The sequence below is a fragment of the Typha latifolia genome, chromosome 8 (genome assembly GCF_019914945.1).
Source record: "Typha latifolia isolate L0001 chromosome 8, TyphaL0001v2, whole genome shotgun sequence".
Lineage (NCBI taxonomy): Eukaryota > Viridiplantae > Streptophyta > Magnoliopsida > Poales > Typhaceae > Typha > Typha latifolia.
In genome coordinates, this window is record NC_133093.1 from 9,458,880 (window position 1) to 9,479,567 (window position 20,688).

Sequence of the window (20,688 nt, forward strand, 5' to 3'; positions counted from 1 at the left end):
ATTGGTCTCCCAAACCAGCGCAAGACGTTTGCCTCCAGGTGAGCTTAATTAAGGATGATAGAGAAATGAGTGAACTGTTTAAAATTTTTCTATGCTAATAATTAGCTCCAAGTTTCATATTTTCTGATTGTTAGCTTAATCGTATCTATCTGAACCTAAGTAAAAAAAATAAAAAATAAAAAGACAATTACATTTTAGTTAGGCTAAATTTTAAATTGTCTCATGAACTTTTGTTTGTATAATTTAACTCCTATCCTTCTAATCTATGTCTAGCCATTAGTTTTTTTTCCCTCCAAAATTAAGGATGAAACTAATTTTCTATTAAAGCTATAGAACTTTTGATCAATTTTATATTGTCTTTTTTTTTATAAATATTTTGCAATGCCTAGAATTAAAAATGAGAAGATTAAGAAAGCAAATGGCAAATTATGAAAAATATACTCATGCATCTATTTCTTAATTATTTTCTCCTCTCTAGTGTCTATTGCTTAGAACGGTCCAATTTGTATCAATTTGCTTCTGGAGGGGTAGAAATCTCCATTTACGGTAGAGTATAGTATAGTTTGGATGAGAAGTGATTCTATTTTCTCTTTGGTGATAATTTTTAAAGAAAATATCCAACAAATAACTAACAAAGCCACATTTCATTATGTTTAATATAATTAAGGGGGTTATTGCGTTAAAAAAAATAAAGTAAGGTCTCTCTCAAGGTATACTCCTAGTTACATACCTTTTGAGTTTTTTTTTTCTTTTTTACCAGACTACTTACTGTACCAAATTTTATTTACCAAAATAAATAACACCCTAAATTTAATACTAAGATGAATTTATTTTATTATAAATTTTCATTTATTTTATTATAAAATTAATACTAAGAAGAAACAGAGACACTTCGATCAATCAAAGCACTAAACATCTCATGTTGCTGAGATTATTGGCAGACAACCTTCTCTATCACCTTTACCTTCTTTCAATTATAGCCTACCTTTTGTAGGAATACTTCTACTATTTCAAATGAAATTGCTATGAATTATATTATCATTTACATATTATTTTTAGATCGTTGCGTTCATGTTTCGGCTCTATTGTACTGAGAATTTAAGGATGATGATCTTAAACTAGATTAAAACAAATTATAACTTTTTCTACTTATTTGTTATTTACTGACAGTTTGGAACTTTGGATGAGACATAAGTGCAGAAGAATAAAGTAAAAGCTAAGAGGTAAATATACAAGCTGCTTATAATAATACACTATTTAGGAACACTGTAATTTTTAAAAAAGGTCAATGTGAAACTTGGAAACTCAATTAAAACAGTGGAATATGCAAAAAAAATGATAGTGACGAATGGGATCAAGATCCAAAATACAGAGTGCAAATGATAATAAATTTAAAATACTGGGTGTAATTTGTATATTGGTATCAGTACTTTACGTACAAACAATAATAAACATAAAATGCAGGGTGGTAAATGAAAGATGTAGAAATATTATAACGCAGGTCGGCAGGAGGTTTGAACACCAAACCCAATCTGATCGGACTCGAACCCGACCGACTGCCAACCCACTAAGTCCATTTTACGAACCACAAGATATTTTTCGATATAATCAAATCGAGCTCTAAACCGAAATATATAAAAAGATCGATCGATTCGTGTGCGTATGGCTTATCTTTCCTTCCAGTCACGGCGAATTCCTCAATCTAATCCACAGATATTAATTCTCTATCTCTCTCTCTATCTCGGCCATGGCTTCTCTCCCGTCTCCCCGCATCTCGTTCCCGTCTTCTTCCTCGCACTCCGATCCAAACCCTAAAGTGTTCCCCTCAAGAACCCCAAGGTTCCTCTCTAATCCATCTCGCCCGTCGCTTCGCCGGTACAAGAGAGCTCCTCCTCGCCGTTCCAGGGGTTCCGATCGCTTACTCTGCCTCTGCCGGAACACTAATTCTAGTGACGACGATTCCGGCCGCCGGAGATGGGATTTTCTCCTCGGCGATGTCGTCCAGGGCGCCGTGAAGAAGTGGGGGGACTACGTCAGCGCGTATTGGAGTTCTCCGCCGAAGAACGTGCCGGTACCTGTGGCAGTGGATAATGAGGAGGAGGAGGAGCAGGAGGAGTTGGTGTGCGAAATGGAAGAGGTGGAGATGAAGGAGGGTGTATTGGAGGAAGTGGAAGGGAATTGGAGCTGGGATAGGTGGAAGCGGCACTTCGGTGAGATTGAAGAGAGCGAGAGGCTCGTCTATGCTCTAAAGGTTCTCTTGCTTTCGACGTTTTTTATTTGCGTTCTTCTTGGTAGTTACTTTTACCTGCGTTACACACACGTGATCCCATTTTTATGTGTAGTTGCTTAGACCAGTTTATTATTTTTGAATGATTATCTAGTGTAGTGATAGATTCTTTTGACTTGATCGGTTATTTTAGAAAATATGTACGGCTTATTGGATGTCTCAAGTTAACTTTTAAGGTCTCAAAACCTTAAGTCAGTTAATTGAGTTCATCGTTGTGTTTATTCAAATCCTAGTTGTGAGTTTCATTTAGTCAAATTCTTGAAACACCAAGTTACCATCTTTATGCAGAATGACCGGACCATGAATATTCTTGTGTAACTTAGTTTTTAGTTTAAACTTTACACATTTATTCTGTCCTCTTTTAATCTAGTATTGCTGTTATGTCTTTGCACAGCTGTTTTGTAACCACATTATATGAACTTCTTTATAAACAAATACTCTTTGATAGTCATCTTTGTTTCTTGCTGTTGAACAATCAAAATAAATCTGAACCGTTTATTGATGATATAATTTGTTTCAGTCACAGTTACGTGCTGCCGTAGCCAGAGAGGATTATGATGATGCTGAGGAGCTGAAGCTGGCAATAGTTACAGCAGAAAAATATGATGCTGTGGGAAAAGCAATTTCTGACATGAATGTAAGAAACTCACACGACTTCTTTATGTGGTTGATTACCTTGCCAGTCTAATTTTTTCTGTTGCTGCAGCGAGCTGTAGATGAGGAGCGTTACAGTGATGCAGCTTCCATTCGAGATAATGCTGGTGCAGGACTGGTTAGTTAACTTATTAAATGCTCCTTTGAATGTCCGTAGATGCAGTAGTTATCAGAATTACTTTTACAACCTCAATAATTTTTACTCTGCAGTTGTTAATTTATTAATTATTACCAATATATAAGGAATGCGTAGACAAGGTATGACATGTAGTGGGTGGGAAAAGCAATTTCTCACTACACCAGAAACAGTGTTATAAAAGTGGCAGCGGCCGCCTTGCCCCGCACACCGGCTTCCCACTAACAGGAAAAGCGGTGAAGGCTTGGTGGGCAGGCTGCCAAGTTGCGTGGCTGGCCGGGCGGCCCACTATAGTGTCGGGGCGGGTCGGATATTAATGGGTCAGGTTGGGTGGTACTAATCCATTTAAAACAAGACCCATCCCACTGTTTTCTTCTCTCCCTCACTTTTGATTTGAGCCCTAAAAGATCATACCATCGTCTCCCTTCCTCTCGATCGTTTCCGAGTGGCGGCAAGCGAGGTAGCCCTCAAACCAATTTATTCTTCTCTTTTTTACCTTTTCACTCTCCTTTATTTCTTCTTCCAAATGAAGCTCTCATGGCTAGTTGGCTACCTCCCGGTTTGGGCGTCGAGAGTGAAAGGCCGTAGAGAGTGAATTAGCAGCAACATTTTTTTTTCTTCTTCTCTTTCTCCTTTAATATTTTTCTTCTTCCCTTTCGCTGTTGGCTTTCTTCGCTTTCTTAATTGCTATAGTATATTCCCTTCTCTAATTAGCAGCAATAGCTAATTAGTTTGCTAATTCTATAGGCAATCCGACAGTGTTGATTCCTTGGCTCCTTAGTCTTGAATAATTAAACTCTTGAATGTAGATTTCTTTTACTGTTTTTGAAAATTTGCTATATTAGTAATTATTGTTAATCTGTTATGCTAGAGGAATTAATTGATGTGAACTTGTTATGAGTTTGATAATTTTGAATCTTTGATCATATCTTTGTTTTGGATGTTTGGTTGTGATTCTTGTGAACTTGTTGTTATAGCTGTGAACGGTGAATTATGATTATATTATTTGATATTTTGGTATAGTACACTATTACAAATTTTATATATAATATATTAGTGTTGAGAATTTATCATATGTAATTATTTTTTAATTTTTTTGATATAAAAATTGCTAGACTGCCTTGTCACCTACCTTATCACCTGCGTTCCGTCTCCTGGTGCTAGGCAGTAGGGTGACCACTTGCCATCCGCACCCATCTTTTCAAAATATTGACCAGAATTCTGAAGTACTTCTATCTAAGGGTATAATCAAGCCGAGTTCTGATCAAGCTTGAATTGAAATTAGTTTCTAGCCTAATTATAAAATCAAGGTTGAATTAAAATAATTTCATTTCGAGCTAATTTTGAGCTCGAGCTTAAACTAGCTGATCAATAAGCATTAAGCAATATCAATATAAGCTTAGTCAAGCTTGAATTGACTCGAGCTATTGAATCAAGCTTGAAATAAGACTTGATTCAATGATGAAGGTATAAGAACTAATATAGTAATAATATGAGCTAGATCTAAAGATTCATATTAGTCATATATACTATGTATTATATTATATTATTATTTTTCGATACGTATCGAGTCCGTCTCATGATCAAGTTTGATTTCGAGCCTATTCTGCATATCAAGCTTGAATTGACTCACTTTGGAGTCGAGCTTGAATGAGCCTTAGCTAGTCAAACTCGAATCGGTCTGATTATTTTGACAACCCTACTTCTATCCACAATTCTAAGTTCCGGTTTTGGCTTGGTTAAAGAACAAAATGTTTCAGTTGGATTTGGTCGGTTCTGGTTTTAATTCGTTGTATTGATTTTGGATTTCTTTTAATAAATTATCTTTTTAATCTTATTTTTCAGTTTATCACACAATATTTAATAGCATTTAAGCAATGAGGTTTATATTGAATTAGATACAAGTTAGATTCAAGTCAAATTTAGCTTCGAATCTGAAAAACATACTTAAAAAAATTATTATTAGAGTTGTTTGGGTTGGATGAAAGTTTCGGGGGATATATCGTATTGGACGGAATCGGAACGCGAAACGTTTCGGCAAACGTCTTGGTTTTGGACAAAACTTGAAACATGCTTCTATCAACGGAGAGTATACATGTGTTTGGATTATGAGCTATTTCTTCTCGAGGTCGATTATAAGTTTTCTCTTTAAGATTGCACGAGACTAAGCCCTGTTGACATTTTCACTTGCAGTGCACATAAATAGTTCTACAATCATATATCAGAAAATAATAAACTATTCTGATATTTGTTATATTCTTTCTGTTTATCAGGCATATATTTATTTCCATGATAACATACTTCATGTTAGCTATGAGTTGCGAGATGTTTTCGCAACTGCACAGATTTTTATCTAGGTGTCTGTCTTAGAGATAGTAGTTGCCTTTTTTTCAAAAGATTGATGGATAACCAGCTTTACCTAGGCTTTCAATAGTTTAGCCTGTTTGGATTGTTAGAGGGTGGTACTTTATTGGGATGTGGGGTTGGTGATTTTTATTTCAAACTATTCGGAGCCGAAAATATATTATAATAGACATGCTTATCCACATATATAATACTTGTGGTTAGATACAAACATTGCAACATGGTCACAAGTTTCCACTTTTTCTATTTTTGACTAGTATAAGCATATGAGATCTGTTTCTCCTTGAACGCTAATTAAATGTTCTCGAGTCGCATATACAGTGTTCCAAGTAACAGTGAGGAGGTCTGATAGATCTTACATATGTACACCTAGTCATCTATCATTGATGGGAGGTTTGGTGCACTGGTAAATCCTCTTTCTGTATGTGCATATAACTACAATTATAGGAGTAACTATTTCTGCTTTCATGCAATTTTACACTGTTACCCCCTTCCAAGCACCATCATTGCATGATATTTTTCTACTGTTCATGTGCAAAACAAGTGCATATGAATTTCAAGATCATTGGTGGTTCTTTAGAATAATAAAAAATATCTATTCCTGCTAACCGTAATTATAATTTTAACAACATCGTATGATATTTATCTCATAACTATTTATTATTTCCTTTCCTCTTTTTTGATTAAAAACTAAAGGTTGATTTATTGAAACACATGTAGGTAGGGTGGTGGGCTGGCGTTTCAGAAAATCCTGCTGATCCTTATGGTCAAATAGTCCGTATAAGTGCTGAATATGGAAGATTTGTGGCAAAAAGTTATAGCTCCAGGTATATCATGTTGATTCTAGATAATGGTTGCTTACATTCTTGAAACAACAAAGTTAATCACACATGGCATAATGAAATGAAAAGGTAAACAGAGAGTTTCTTTAGGATTAACTGTTGATTCCGAAAGGAGAGGAGATGAGAGAGCATATAAATCAACTAATAAATGAAGACAGCCTAAGTGAAGAAGAGATAATGCCAATACCATATGAAAGAAGGCTGCTTGATTCTATGGATTAATACAGAGAAAGTAGGGAAATTGGTCCTTTGTTTATCTGTATTTTAGAACTAGCTTCAAACAAAGTTGGTGATAGAATATGGAGGTGGAAAAAGCATCACTTACAGAAATTGACAAGAATTTAGAAGTAGTGCATGGAAAGGTGAATTTTTTATAATTTATTATTCAATGAAAATCATAGAGATGAGTTATTTATTAGGGTTAAATACATTTTACTCCTATATTATGGATGAAAATCACTTCACCCTTTGGATTTTGTTTTGTATCACTATACCTTTTTACATTCTTGACTAAATTGTAGCTGTAGATTTTTCCTCTAAAGTTGGTGGTGTCCATGCCTCTTTTAATTTAAAAATTGTTACCAGTTTGAATAAAAGTCGCTTTGCTCTCCTAACTTTTGTTTTATATAAGTAAGTCACCTTGAACTTTATTTTGGAATTCATATGTATTTAATACGAAGTAAAGTCATTAAGTCATTTGTTGTCCCTTTTAATAGCATTTGTATTTGCAATTTAGTCAAAGGTGCAAGGAGGTGTAGTGATACAAAACAAAATTCAGGGGGGTAAAATGATTTCATCTAAAGTATAGGGGGGATAAATTGTGTTCAAGTCTACTTATTGATATGATGTAACCGAGTTACATCTAGTCTGTGGGGTAGCACTAAAATTTATTGGAGATGGTGAACTCCTATAACGAAAAGATTGTGTAAAGGTTAACACTAAAGTTTCTACTTATTTATGCTGTTTATGTACAACTAAACTAGATATATTAAAAAATGAGGTCCTATCGGTATCTCTTTTCTTTGCTAACAACTAAACAATGTATTTTTTAATCGATGAGCTTAAGATAGGTTTGAAGTAAAATTTGAAATCATGAAGAAGAAACCTTGAATCTAATTTTTCCACTTTCCAGAAGTAATTCTAAGTCAAGAGTATATTAAGCATAATTTTGTTCTTGGAGACATCATCATAGGTAATAAAATAGAAAATAAAAAACTTCACACTTGCATAATATTTGATAATTTTCTAACAAAATTTTGTCCTTCCCTAATAAAGCCACTGTTGCTTCACGAGAAATCCTCTTTGAGTGAACATCCATTTTTCATGAAGATCCTGGAATGTAAAGTCCTTTAAGTATATCCAAAATACTAGTTCCATCCTTCACTACTAATGGGAAATCAGCTATTCTGCCTTATTTTTGTTAATGAAATGTAATGTAAAGCACCTTATATCCCTTTATGGGTTGTTTCCTGTTTATATGAATTAACTTGGATGCCCTCTTCCCTTAATTTGGATATCTAATGGTCATTACTGTTTTAAACTGCTATCCTATCTGATAAGGTGGAATGTTTGATTCATGACTCATTTATCAGCATGTAAACAATTTTGAGAATAATTGATTAAAGAATTTCTAATGTTTTGTTTGTTATTATTTATGAATAATCTTAATTAATTACTTAATCTCTGATTTAGTCCTAAAAGTGGTATTACTTGCTTCGATTGGTGAATAGCTTTTTACTGCTATATCTGCAGGCAGATAACTTCCTGCAGTCCAGGCATTCCTCTTTTCGAAATTTATCTCACTGAGACAAATGGAGAATACAAACAGCAGGTACTTAATGAGATGCCTGTCATAAATTTTGTGTCTTTTTATTTACTCTGAGTTGCTATTCACAGGGAAATATCTGTTGACAGTTCACTAAATTGGAGCTTGTCAAAGTGACTAGGTTATCATAGTCCTTGGGAAATTCAAACCCATAAATGCCTAGATACTTAGGCTAACTGTTTAGCAACTTAGCAGCTGGTCAATCAAGGATGAAAAACAGAGACGAGAAAACAAGAGTCAGGAAGACAAAGAAATAGAAAACTAAAGTGACATGAAAGTAGAGGTAAAGAGAAATGAAGAAAATAAGGTATATCATATAGATAACTAAACTTGATTTTAATGGATAAAATGGTAACTGAAAGAGGAGATGATTTTTTGTGGCACTGTAACAATGTGAAATAACTTAACTAGTGAGAGTAATAAGCATAACATTGTGCATGCAATGTGGCCTTTGAGAAGGTATTTTAATAGGTACAAATATTTTGATTCAGAACATTAGACATAAAACTCAAAGCTTTTAATACTTTAAACGGATTACTAGCAATTAGCTATAAAGATGTTCATGATGCATATCTTGATGCATTCTTTTTTCCAGTTATAGATATATATCTATTTTATCAGCAAAGTTTAGGTAATGGGTAACAGCTACCTATTTACCTCGACTGCACCTTGGTAGTGCCTAAACAACCTGGTAACTTTTACACCATTGCAATGTCTAGGATATTACTGCTTATGCACCTAGGCAACTGCTTGTGACAATACTAGATACTCTAGATTTGATACGCCATATTCCTGATAGCAATATCAAGTAGTTGATACTCTAACCATGCTCGGATTAAATTTGTCCCATAGAATGAACTTTATCTTACTTTGTACTCTGGAATTCTTAATAGAACTCTTCCCACAACCTGTTGTAATGTCTTGGTATAAAGTTCAATGTAGCCATGCATTTTTAAGAAAGACCATGTTATCTACATGTATGAACTTATTTCTTGATCCTTTTCTGATCTGTGGAAGGTGCATTCTTTTCAGGCAGTTTACATGAAACCGGATAATAATGAATCTGGCGAATTTTGGAAAATATCCAAAGGGAAATATGATGTTGGCGGTACAAGCCCTTCAGACAGTTCATTAGAAGGAAAAGCTGAGACGTACAATGGAGATGCAAACTCGGATGATGAGAGGGATGATGATGTGGACCTAGCTGCTGGACTGGCTGGTTTGGAAAATCTGTCTCCAGATATGGTACCTATTATTAAGGTCAAGGTCTTAAAAGTGGTATCTACGGGAAAAGTAGATAAAGATTTTATTTCTAAAATTATTGATCAAATTTTGGAGGAAGATGGTGATGACAACAGTGTAGAGTTAGAGAGTAAAGAGCTAGATGATATTGGAAGTGAGAATAACATTGAAGAAACAGAAATTGATGCAGGACAGGAAGCTAGTGATGCTTCTGAGGATGAAAGTGAATTTCCTATCAAAATTTCAGTGGGTGCTATTACAGAGGAGGATGGCTCACCGAAAAATTTAGTTCCTGTCCCTGCTAGGTTAGAGATACGAGATCGATTGTCATTTTCCTTATATGTTGAGCAAGATGATAAGAAAAAAGAAGCTGGTGGGACAGAATTACTTGCAAAGAAAAATGATTCTGTACGTTCAGTTCCACGTACTGCAGATCTTCTTATTCCTGATCTTGCTAAGGTTATCGGCAGAAAAAACAAAATATCTGTAAGGGTGGGTAATTCCTCTTGGCTATTTTTCCTTTTATCTCGTGCATGGCTATTTGAATATTTTATAAGACTGTCTAGCTGTGCCAAGTTGACCCTTTTATGATTTTATCTTTAATCATAGATATGACTGCTTCCTATTAATCCTAAATAGTATTTTGACCATCCTGCACGACAGTCTTGCTACATTGACTTGCATCTTTTTATGTTGCTCTATGTTTTGAGTGTTTCACACATTTTCTTAATTAGTTTTGAGGTGAAGATAGGTATCATTGTCTTGAAAAGCTTATAACTTGACTGAATTTTGCAGCTTATGATAAAAGAGTAAAGGTGACTTTGCCGCTTTAGTAATATTCAATGACATCAACTAGTTGGTCATAATCTTGTTCCCAATCTACATCTTTTTATTTGAAGAAGTGATGTGTTTGCATCTGGATTCCCCATGATAACCCAATTTTCGTGTTCTGATTTTGCGATGAAAAATAAAGTATATGATTGAAGGCCTCGCTGACAAAATTTCATCTTACGAGAAAATATCTTTGATAAATTATTGGATTTAAAAATGATAGATAAAGCCTGAAGGCTGAATCATAGGCAAGAAAAACTGCAAACAATAACTAAAATTTGAATGTGAAGATACAATTAGTGCAAAATTATTACTGTACTGATAAAAACAGAAGGAATAATAGAAAGTATCCTTAGAAATACTTATGATAAATCAACTATGGTGCTACATTTGAATCTGTGAATGGAAAAAAAAACATGTAATTTTATACAAATGGCTATTTTCGATTGACTTATTTGCACTAATTATGCAGCTTGTAAATGTACTTTTCACTCTTTCAGTTCTATTTTTCTTGAAACTATTCTCTTTAGATTCGAAGAGATGCTGATCTATGTAGTATTGCATGTTCTACTATTTCCTCCTATGATCCTATCCCATCGTAAAACAAGCTAGTGCTAGATGAATTACAGCCAACAAGTCTTGGACATGTCATTTCGTTCTCTTCTGTAGAGAAAGATTGATGTGGGGGTGTTGTAATTGCCTTTTCACATCTTTTTTGAAGGTGAGATTATATGCCTACTTTTATATCTCTTTTGAAGCTAAAATTTGCAGTTCATTTGTTGTAGATACTTAACCGGGACGGAAGGTTTAGTAGTAAGAGAGCTCGTCAAGCACTTTCTGCAGTAACACACTTTAGCCGCATTGTGATACCAGCTACTTCAGATCCTCTTAGTGGTATGCCACTATGAATAACAGTTGGTCCACTTCGGTTAAATGTTTGTCACCATTATTTGTGGGTTTTCTGGTATATTAAGTATATTGATCGAAAATATATTTTCTCTGGTAGGCCTTTATGTTGCTGCGTCTGGATTTGACTCTGAAGTCCTCTATTTAAAACGTAAATTTGGTCAGTGGCAAGAGGATGATGCATCTCAGAAAAATATGAATTTAGAATTTTATGAGTATGTTGAAGCCATCAAAGTGACTGGAGACCACCTTGTACCAGCTGGTCAGGTATTCTGCTGTTTCTCTTGATAGATCAGTTTCCAATATCTAATGAATGTTTGTTGCTCTAGTCTATATTGCGTAGTGGAGCTCTTGATGGTTGCAGAGTATTTCTAGTTGCTTCTCTCAACCTGGGGAGATGCTATAATTTTTATCCTTTTTGTTTCCCTATTTGAGAAGAATATACATGTCTGCTATTTGTAGAAATAATATGTTTTTCTGCCCCTGTGGAGCATTTCACTTAATTCAACGACCTAAGGCATAATTTATGTTTGTACCAAGAGTTATTTAAAATTGGTGATCTAATTTTTATCCCATGGATTCACTATTGAAACTTTTGATTTTCAACCAGTTGAAGCTGTCAGCTAAGACTAGTAATCATAGTTTTTTATTTTTATTTTTTTATGAACCACTAGTAACCATAGTCAAAGGTCTAGACATATCAATCAACAGATAACAAGGTTTCACAATTAATAGGATTTTAACCAATTAAGTTATTATGACTTGTTATATACATATATGTGATGTCATCTATTTTGCAGGTTGTCTATCGTGCAAAAATCGGCAAGCAGTATCAGCTTCCTCATAAAGGGATCATCCCTAAAGAATTCGGAGTGGTATTTTTCTCTAGTACGATAGTGAATTAATTATTCAAATGTTGCCTTAAATGCTTACATTTCGTCATGACTTAGGTTGCTAGGTATAGGGGACAAGGAAGGCTTGCTGAGCCTGGATCTGAGAATCCTCGGTGGGTTGATGGTGACCTCTTGATTCTTGATGGGAAGGTATATGTCTTCCTTGTATGTGAATGTATTGGTTTCTTTGTTATGAGGCATATTTTTAATGCGCATGTGGCATTGCACTCTAAATTTGCAGCACATTAGAGATGGCCCTGTTGTTGCATTCTTTTACTGGGGGCCGAATTTTCATCTTTTCGAATTTTACAACCGGTTGAGGCTCCCCGACTAGATTCTCACTCTATGATTAAGAGAGAAGAAGATGCTGACTGCAGACTCAAGGTAATCCATTTATAATATTGATTTTTTTTATATTTGCTGTGTATACGGCTTCTATTATAATACAAACATGTTTGAAAATTTTTATTTTCCACTTAATTACTATATATATTGCCTAAATCATTATAGTTGATAATTTAGTACTTTATCTTCTTAGTCAGATAAATCTTGGATGCTAAAGAAAATACTCAGTAGGTAGAAAACATTACAGAGTGCATTATCAAGTTATGTTAACATTATGGGATATAACAATGCCCAGAGCTCCTTTAATGGTCAGTTTGAATGGCTAGGTGGCCAAGGGAGTCACTATCTCTCTCTTGACACAAGCACAAATTACAAATTTCCCCCAGTTGTTATGCCTTAAATCACGCTACCTCCCTAAACTTTCATTTGTATCATTCTAGATTGATGTGAAAAATTAAATGACCGTTAATGAGGCTATCAAATTATCATAATATTTCTGTGATATAAATTATACCATTGTCTAAGTAGCTATGACATATAACTTTGAGGTGATTAAGATATTTGTTCCATGATGATGTATTTAAAGGGGCGTATATGATGATAAAGAAATTATCATTTTTAAGTAGGAGAGATTTTTAGAGGGAAGAGGGGGGAAATGCAATTTGTTTAAAGTTTGAAGAATAGGATATGGTGAGTAAAAATTTAGGGGTTAAATACATCATATGAGTTTCCTTCTCATCTTGTTATATATTAGTTCATTTCTATTTATTTTTTGTGTGCATGTTTTTAGATCTGAAATTGTTGAAATATACTTAACATGGATAACATATGTGTCCATAGATTCTAGTCCTGGTGCATAAGCACCATATGGTATATTGTGCACCACCTTTTATTTTTCTCTAATATTGATAAACATGCAAAGAAATGAAGGTTTTAAATTTACTAGTTATTGTTATAGACAATTATGCTTGCCTGTAAGTTTGAAATTTCTTTTCTCCATCGAAAGGCAGGATATCTCTTCATTGTTTATATCAGAAAAAAAATGACCCAAGAGAACTCTCTGTTTTTGGTAGAAGATAATAATTTTATTTTTGTTCATTCTTTTTTACGTCTATAGAAATATGCTCTTCATTTAATTATGTACCGGAAATAATGTAATGTTTGTTCGCAGATATTGCCAAGTTAAGTTGAACGTTGGTTATGTTTTGCATGCGAGAGTAGAGGGTCTAGCAAGCTCCAGTTTTCATAGTATCTTCTGAGCTTAATGGAGACTTGTCACCTGCTCGGCAATTCAGAAAGTCTGATATATTTTATTAAGACACGAAACCTGCAGAGGTTTTCTGTGGAACGAGAACTTCTTCCTCAAAGCTCGACATCGGAATGTGATTCTGAAGCCAAGAACCCAATGATGTGTATAGCTGTCTCGAAGCATCTTTTTGCGTCATCTTCCTCTGCTGCCTTCATCTGCCTCATGATTTATCTAGTGTACAGTTTAAACTTAAAGCAAAATAACCTGTGATCCAAACTCATACAAGCAAAGAGTTATCCATCAAAGATGGTTTTTGTTCTTTCGGTTTTAGTTTGTTGTATATGAAATTTAAGTTTTTCCTATATAGCCGAACATCTTTAAATCCTTTTTGGGAGGTGTTAACTTATGCTTGCCCTTATCATTCCTAGAATTTCTTGTTTTATGAGGAAAATAGAGATGTTCTTGGATGTGAAATCTGTAATCATACATGTTTTAGTGGTCATAGGTGGTAAGGAATCTTTCTTATTCTTTAAAAAAGTATAGAAAATAATAACAATGTTATGCTTATGGAAGCATTTCAGATTCTCAGCCATTAGTAACTTCTCTCCATAAGCTTAAGTATAATTAAATTACAAAAGCTTCCGGCATAATTTGGCATTAATATAATTCAGAAAATAAAATAGATATAGACGAAACATTTTGGGAAGGCAAAATGGTTGAGAGTTTACAATTTAATTATATTTTGTTTTTTAATATATTATAATAAAATTTTGTGTGCATAGTGTATATAAATTATATATACTCCATTGTATCAAAATATACATCAATTGTTATAAAAAAGAAATGTGTAGTCAATTTATATACTAAATCGAAAAACCAATATCGTAATAATCATAAATTACGAGGGTTTTAAGATGACCTAAAGACGAGCCAAACCATTAAGGTTCTGCCACGTGTGCCTCCAATCGCTGGAACCACGTCAAACCTCGTGCTAACTTCTCAATCGTCGCCTTCTCCCTTCCTCCAATTACCTCTTCTTTCGTGTTCGTTTTAGAGATTTCGTAGACGAATTGGCACCACGCAGTGTTCGATTTAGAGAACTCGACTAAAAATTCCTTCAAGAAGTCTCAGATATACGGATCTAGGTTTTCCCGCAGCAAACTTCCATCAGATTTTGAGCAACTTCGACGAATTACGGCTTCGAACGCAACGAGCTATTGATTAATTCCATTTGGAGTTGATTTATCTGAGAAACGAAGTTCTTAGCTATTTTGGATGTGAAGAGCCGTCCATTTGCTATATAAAAAAGAAAATAGATTTTGTGTAGGTATTTCTCGTGGAGTAGAAGATGGATTTGAAGATGGAAAGAAGTAGAAGAAATGAGAGTTCCCAGCTCCCATCTAATGGTTTCTCGGATGGGCTCGTCCATTGGACAAGGGAGATCGATAGCATCGCGACGATCCCCACGTCATCGTCTTTGCCTTCTTCGTCATCCTCGTCGTCCTCGTCGGGTGCTAACTACATCGAGCACCGAGTAACCAAGATGGATACACTTGCGGGCATTGCTATAAAGTATGGTGTGGAGGTAAATGAGAATGCCCTCTTTTGCGTTACTGCCATTCCGGGTCAAAAAGCTTTGACTGAGAATTTTCTTTGCATTTTATTTATTATTTTCTTGATACTAAACAAGTGCAATCTTGGTTAAGAATGCAACCCATAATCTGGAATTGAATTATATTCAAAAAGCTACATGGTTTTGCTCATGTTTCATATTTTCTTTTTGTCGAATTTCTAAGCATATCTGTTATATGGTGTAGAAAAAGATTAATAGATCTTGGTGTAGACTTTATTTGAATTTCCATAATTCTGTTAGCAGCTTACTTAGTACTTGTGAGTTGGAACTTGGAAGAACATGTGGAAGAGGATTTGATTTAACTTTTCTTCTTTATGTTGAATAATAGAAATTGTTAAAGAGATAATTCCTAAGGCCAGATCATTTTAGCCATCAGCACTTGTTTGGAGTTTTCTCCTGCGTTGTCTGCAATGCACTTGATATGCTACATGTTACGCATTTAATGATGTAGGTAGCAGATATTAGACGGTTGAATGGCTTGGTGACCGATCTTCAAATGTTTGCTCACAAGACATTACAGATTCCACTGCCTGGAAGACATCCTCCATCTCTTCTTGTAGCTGATGATTCAGACAATAGCAGGTGCGACTTTTTTTTTTTTTTTGGATGTGTTTGCTCGTACTTGTATAACACCTGTCAATTTATTTGTTGTAGAATTTCCACATCTACGATCTATCTAACCGGCTATATTAGAAATAAATATAATCCCCATGATCAACCGACTGGATACTTTCTTACCTTAATTTTCTTTGGAATTGGTATATTTTTAATTTGGGTTAAATATATTTTATCTCTGTACTTATGCCCAAAATTATCTTACCTTCCTGTACTTCAAAAGTTTTCAACTAGTCTTTATACTTATAAGTAAAGTGAAACCGTCTGTTTTTCTGTCAAAGTTAATGGAGTACGGTCGTGTTTATTAGACAAAATAGATGAGTTTTTTATTTGAAATTTTTAAAAATTTATATTTGTCTTGTTCCTAGGTGTGATATAATTATTAAATTTGATAAAAACCCAAGTTTAATAAAATTTACTATATATTTGACACAATCTAGAAAGTAAGAGAAGAATATATGTGAGCATTTTTTAAAAGAGAAGAAATGCTTATATATGAGGAGGATATTTTGTCCATAAAAATAAAAAATTGAGGGAATTCAGCCCTCTATTTAATTTTTAAATATGGGCGTGTACCGTTAATTTGGATGAAAAAAGTAGCAGTCTTACTATAGTCGTAAGTACGTGAATTTGTTTGAGACTTTTTAAAGTACAAGAAGATAAAATAATTTTAGGCATAAGTATAATGGAGTAAAATTATTTAACCCTTTTAATTTTAATATCAATTTTGTCTTGACCTCTCCATTTGAGCTTGTTTGCTCTGTTCTTTGAGGACTTTGTACCAGATGTTGCATTCAAAGGACATATGACTGCTGCAGTTGGTTATAGTTCTTTACATGTAATATGGAACTATGTTTGATTGATTAGCAGTTTGTTAGTGTAAGACTTGTGACTTCCCTAGAGATACTGGCTCTAGTTTTTCTTTTTCATCAGTTAGTTTCCTGAATCATAAGATTTCTCTATCTCCAAACCAATTATTTTTGTTATGCTATGGCAAATGATTTGCAATCTTTGAACATTTGGGTGGTTTAATAGATATTTTTCCAATTAAGACCAAAACACATTTGAACTTAACTATTTGTGGATTACTGCATATATGAGGGGCACAAAGTGACCACGAGGTCTTTATGGTTTTGCAACTTTTTTGCTTCTTATTATGGATAAGTCTACCAGCTGGAGACTCTAACGCCATGCTTCTCACCTTTTCTTGTATCCAAGCTATCTGACTTAATTACACCTCACGTTCTACCTAATTAATCTTTGCAAGGCCTAAGGCTTCCTTTTGCAAAGTTAGGCATGTGCCTTACTTTCTTAGCTAAATTCTTATCAAGCTTTTAGGTATTAATTGCTCATGCCACTTGTGCTGGTTCATGTTCTACCATTTTATGTTCTAACATGGTACAGAGTACAAACGTTTCATAGTAGAGTATGCCCCGCATTAGACCACAAGTACTCCATGCAATGTGTTATCATACCCCTACATCATACCACAGACATGTCCTTTACTACCAATTTACTGGTCTTGACGCATATCAAGAAATCCTTGATTTTGGTTGTATGTCTGCACTGTATAAACATAGACATACAAGACATATGCATGATCCGATCCACATTATATTCATTCCTCTGTGATAATCAAGTGTGGTGGTTATGGTGTAATTATGTGCATGTTATAGATAATGTATTACTCAAGAGTCGAGGCAACTATTTTTTTTTTAATCTGTAGGTTATATTATGGACTGTATAGTACTTCGAATAATTATATACTCTATGCATTCAAGTTGTTTATTAATGAAGCCTTGTTCAACATTTAACAGACTCATGTAGGAGTTGCAGTAGGCTGCTTAGTCTGACTAGATAAGATGGTGAGTGACTAGTTCCTTTTAGTCAATAATGGTTGTAAGCTGGCGTTGGATTTTGATAACTTTGGATGACAATTTCTTCACAGGATATACCAATTCTTTATGTTATGTTCCGTTGGCGACGACATAAAACTTCATAGTATGTTTAGCTAATGACTGTGATGGAAAGTGAATAGTCATGAAAAACCATTGTGATTAGTCGACAGTTCTTCACAATATTTTTTCCTGACATTTCTTTTCAAAGTCGATTATTCATTTCACATCTTCTGCTAGATTTGTATTTGCACTATGCAGTTCGCTACCTCTCATAACTGTAGAAGTTATTGCAGAGAGCAGACCCCTCTGCGTCAACCTTACAATGATATTTTAGATTCACTTCAATCACTCAAGCTGAAACCATCATCACATAAAGTTTCTCCAGCAATGAGCCGTTTGCAGGGATACTATGGCCTTACACCTCCTAAACGGGGACAGAAGTTCGAAGGCACTGAAATGGCAGTTTATAAAGTTGGTAGGTCTCTTTGCTTGGAGGATGATACATTGCCTAGGAAGGCACCAAATTCTGAACCACCTCCCAGCCGGCATAGGAAGTCTAGAAGCCTGGTCAATGGATTCTATATTGAAAATGGCGAGATCATCGAAGATAGAGCAATAAGTGAAGTTGCAGACAACAGTGACACTGAGAGATCAATTAGGCGGCGCCAAAAAGTTGATGCGAGTCCTGTAAGGGGCAGCACAGAAATGTTGTTGAGGGAGGAAAATAGTGGAGGGTTCTCTGGAAGGACAGGAAAAGGGCTAGCTTTGAGGCCAAAATCAGGTAGCAGAACAGATGCAGATACAAGTAAACAGAATCTCATCCCAAATGGAAACTCTTTGCTACTTGATACATTATTAACTGTGCGAAAATCATCGAGCACCTCCAATCTGCAAGATTCTGATAGCAGCTCCTCCATATGGTCAACAAGCAAGTGGAGTTTAAATCCAGATGCCCTTGGTAGACCAATTTTTGATGGTTTGCCAAAGCCCTTAACTGCTAGGAGAAAGGCTGCTTTGGATTAGGTATATTTCTGTTCTTCTCTCTTTTGGTGATATTTGATCACTGGTTTAGTTTGATTTCTAATATGCTGGCTGATTCTGCTCCTGTATGGATACCATGGGATGAGATCTTTTTACATCAAGCCTGGAATTAAGCGAGGTAGGTTTGTATACAATGTATATCTCTACAAGCAGAAAAGGGGGTACAAAGAGCTGGGTATATAAAAACATACCGAGTGGATTGCTTCTACTCTGAGTTTATAGAGGACATAACTCAAAATGCAGCTGCAATTCTTTTTGTCGCCATTTATATATTCTTTTCCACCTCATTATCTTTAGGGATGTGGTTGTATAAACGCAGATAACGTATTTTGAGATACATGAAGAAAAAGAAGTAAGTGTTGTTGAGTCTTCTGTAACATTGAAAACTGATTGTTTACATATTTGTGGGCACTTTTTGTTCCCTTTGTATTGTGTACCCTGTTGGGTCTATGCTATATACCACTAGCATAAATAAATAAATACCTGCTGGTGATTGCACCACAGAGACCTCAGATTTTGGGAGAATGTTGAAAATCTCATTGCAGTATATAGATTGCCTAGATTTTTTTTTAAAATTTTTTTTTTGGGGGTTATAACTTGTAGTTGGCTTGATGTTCCTCTGTTAGATAGGCTCTCTTTTTTGTCCACGGAACAGCGTACTTTTATGGACGCTGTGATGAATAGTTTGGTATGAGATGCCCTTTTCACATTCGATTGGTGACAAATGGATTGAAATAACATGATTAAAGGACTAGGGGTTCATGTTGTATAAATATTTTTGGATTAAAAAATAGATCGCACCGATCTAATCATCATCATTAAGTTTCCATTTCTCCCTTAAAATGTGACTTCATATTTTAAGAGTGTACACGGCACAACTTTTAAGCAAAATTTCAGGACAAACTCACTGGACCTGTCTGTCCCTCTACATTTGTTCACATTTTCGAGGTTCTGGATGAAAAAGCTTATTTCGGCATAATTTGTGATGGTTGAAAAATTGATTGCTTGCAGGGTAGAGTTGACAATACTTGCGAAGATCAAAAGAGAAGTCCTCTTGATAAAATCAAATTTCAAACATATGAGGATCTCGATAATAAATGACAGGAGATAAGAGGGACAGGGCAAATCCATCAGTAAAAGAAACCGATCTATATAAAGATGAAGGTGCCTCAAGAGGATGACAACAGCACAGCCTACTTAGTAATAGTTAGAAAAAATATTTCATTTTATCTACAACTGGGTTTAATGGAGGGAACGAATCCATATAGAAACTCGGTCTAAGAACTACATCTACAAACGCCCATTTGGTAATCAAACATCTTTTTTATACTTAACCAAGTTTACTCTAAAAAATTAAGACTAAAAAATAAGACCGACTAATCAAATTTGGAGCTTAACCTCAAACCAAATAAGTCCCAAGTGATAAGTTGACTACATAATTGGATCAACAATAAGCATTCAGGATGCTTACAAGGAAGAAGCACATATTAGTTAAATTACATGTCCCACAGCTGAACTGCTATTCAATGCTTCTGAGTATGATATTTGCAGGCAATGTGTAGCTACTAATGTTACAAAGAAAGCTGACCATGCCATACCACTAAACTACTAAAGTGAACATAATTGTGCAACTAAATTGACCAAAATTTGGATACAATTAAGCAACTAGATGACCATACATCTCATTGTAGTCTAAAGAGCTGATACTCATCACTTGGGACTTCAATTTCATGGGCTCGACAAGATAAACCTCAGACAAAAGAACTTCAATGTTGCAACTAAACCTTTAATTTCTCCATTAGGTAAAAAGCTTTACACCTACTGAAATGTTGCAACTCATGGAGATGAAATTAAAGTCGAATAGAATCATGCCTATCAGACAAAAGAACTTCAATTTCATGGGCTCGACAAGCTAAACCTTTAATTT

At 34.8% G+C, this 20,688-nt stretch overlaps 2 protein-coding genes across 2 annotated transcripts; both read left to right on the plus strand.

Moving 5' to 3' along the window:
* The first annotated feature begins 1,634 nt into the window (after window positions 1-1,634).
* Window positions 1,635-13,959, plus strand: LOC140794241 (protein EXECUTER 1, chloroplastic-like). The gene is made up of 12 exons (XM_073146180.1): window positions 1,635-2,251; window positions 2,808-2,924; window positions 2,994-3,059; window positions 6,162-6,268; window positions 8,036-8,114; window positions 9,141-9,842; window positions 10,967-11,075; window positions 11,188-11,354; window positions 11,888-11,962; window positions 12,038-12,130; window positions 12,222-12,364; window positions 13,497-13,959. The coding sequence occupies exons 1-11, from the start codon at window positions 1,748-1,750 to the stop codon at window positions 12,312-12,314; spliced, it is 2,112 nt and encodes a 703-aa protein (XP_073002281.1). The 5' UTR covers window positions 1,635-1,747; the 3' UTR covers window positions 12,315-12,364; window positions 13,497-13,959.
* Window positions 13,960-14,535: 576 nt separating this feature from the next.
* On the plus strand, window positions 14,536-19,262 carry LOC140793300 (uncharacterized). The gene is made up of 3 exons (XM_073144698.1): window positions 14,536-15,159; window positions 15,659-15,789; window positions 18,014-19,262. The coding sequence occupies exons 1-3, from the start codon at window positions 14,923-14,925 to the stop codon at window positions 18,741-18,743; spliced, it is 1,098 nt and encodes a 365-aa protein (XP_073000799.1). The 5' UTR covers window positions 14,536-14,922; the 3' UTR covers window positions 18,744-19,262.
* The last annotated feature ends 1,426 nt before the right edge of the window (window positions 19,263-20,688 follow it).

Coding starts and splice junctions, on each gene's coding strand:
- LOC140794241 (XM_073146180.1), top strand. CDS start 1,748: ATGGCTTCTCTCCCGTCTCCCCGCATCTCGTTCCCGTCTTCTTCCTCG. Junction 3,060..6,161: donor ATAATGCTGGTGCAGGACTG/GTTAGTTAACTT, acceptor AAACACATGTAG/GTAGGGTGGTGGGCTGGCGT. Junction 9,843..10,966: donor AAAACAAAATATCTGTAAGG/GTGGGTAATTCC, acceptor CATTTGTTGTAG/ATACTTAACCGGGACGGAAG.
- LOC140793300 (XM_073144698.1), top strand. CDS start 14,923: ATGGATTTGAAGATGGAAAGAAGTAGAAGAAATGAGAGTTCCCAGCTC. Junction 15,160..15,658: donor CTATAAAGTATGGTGTGGAG/GTAAATGAGAAT, acceptor TTAATGATGTAG/GTAGCAGATATTAGACGGTT. Junction 15,790..18,013: donor GATGATTCAGACAATAGCAG/GTGCGACTTTTT, acceptor AAGTTATTGCAG/AGAGCAGACCCCTCTGCGTC.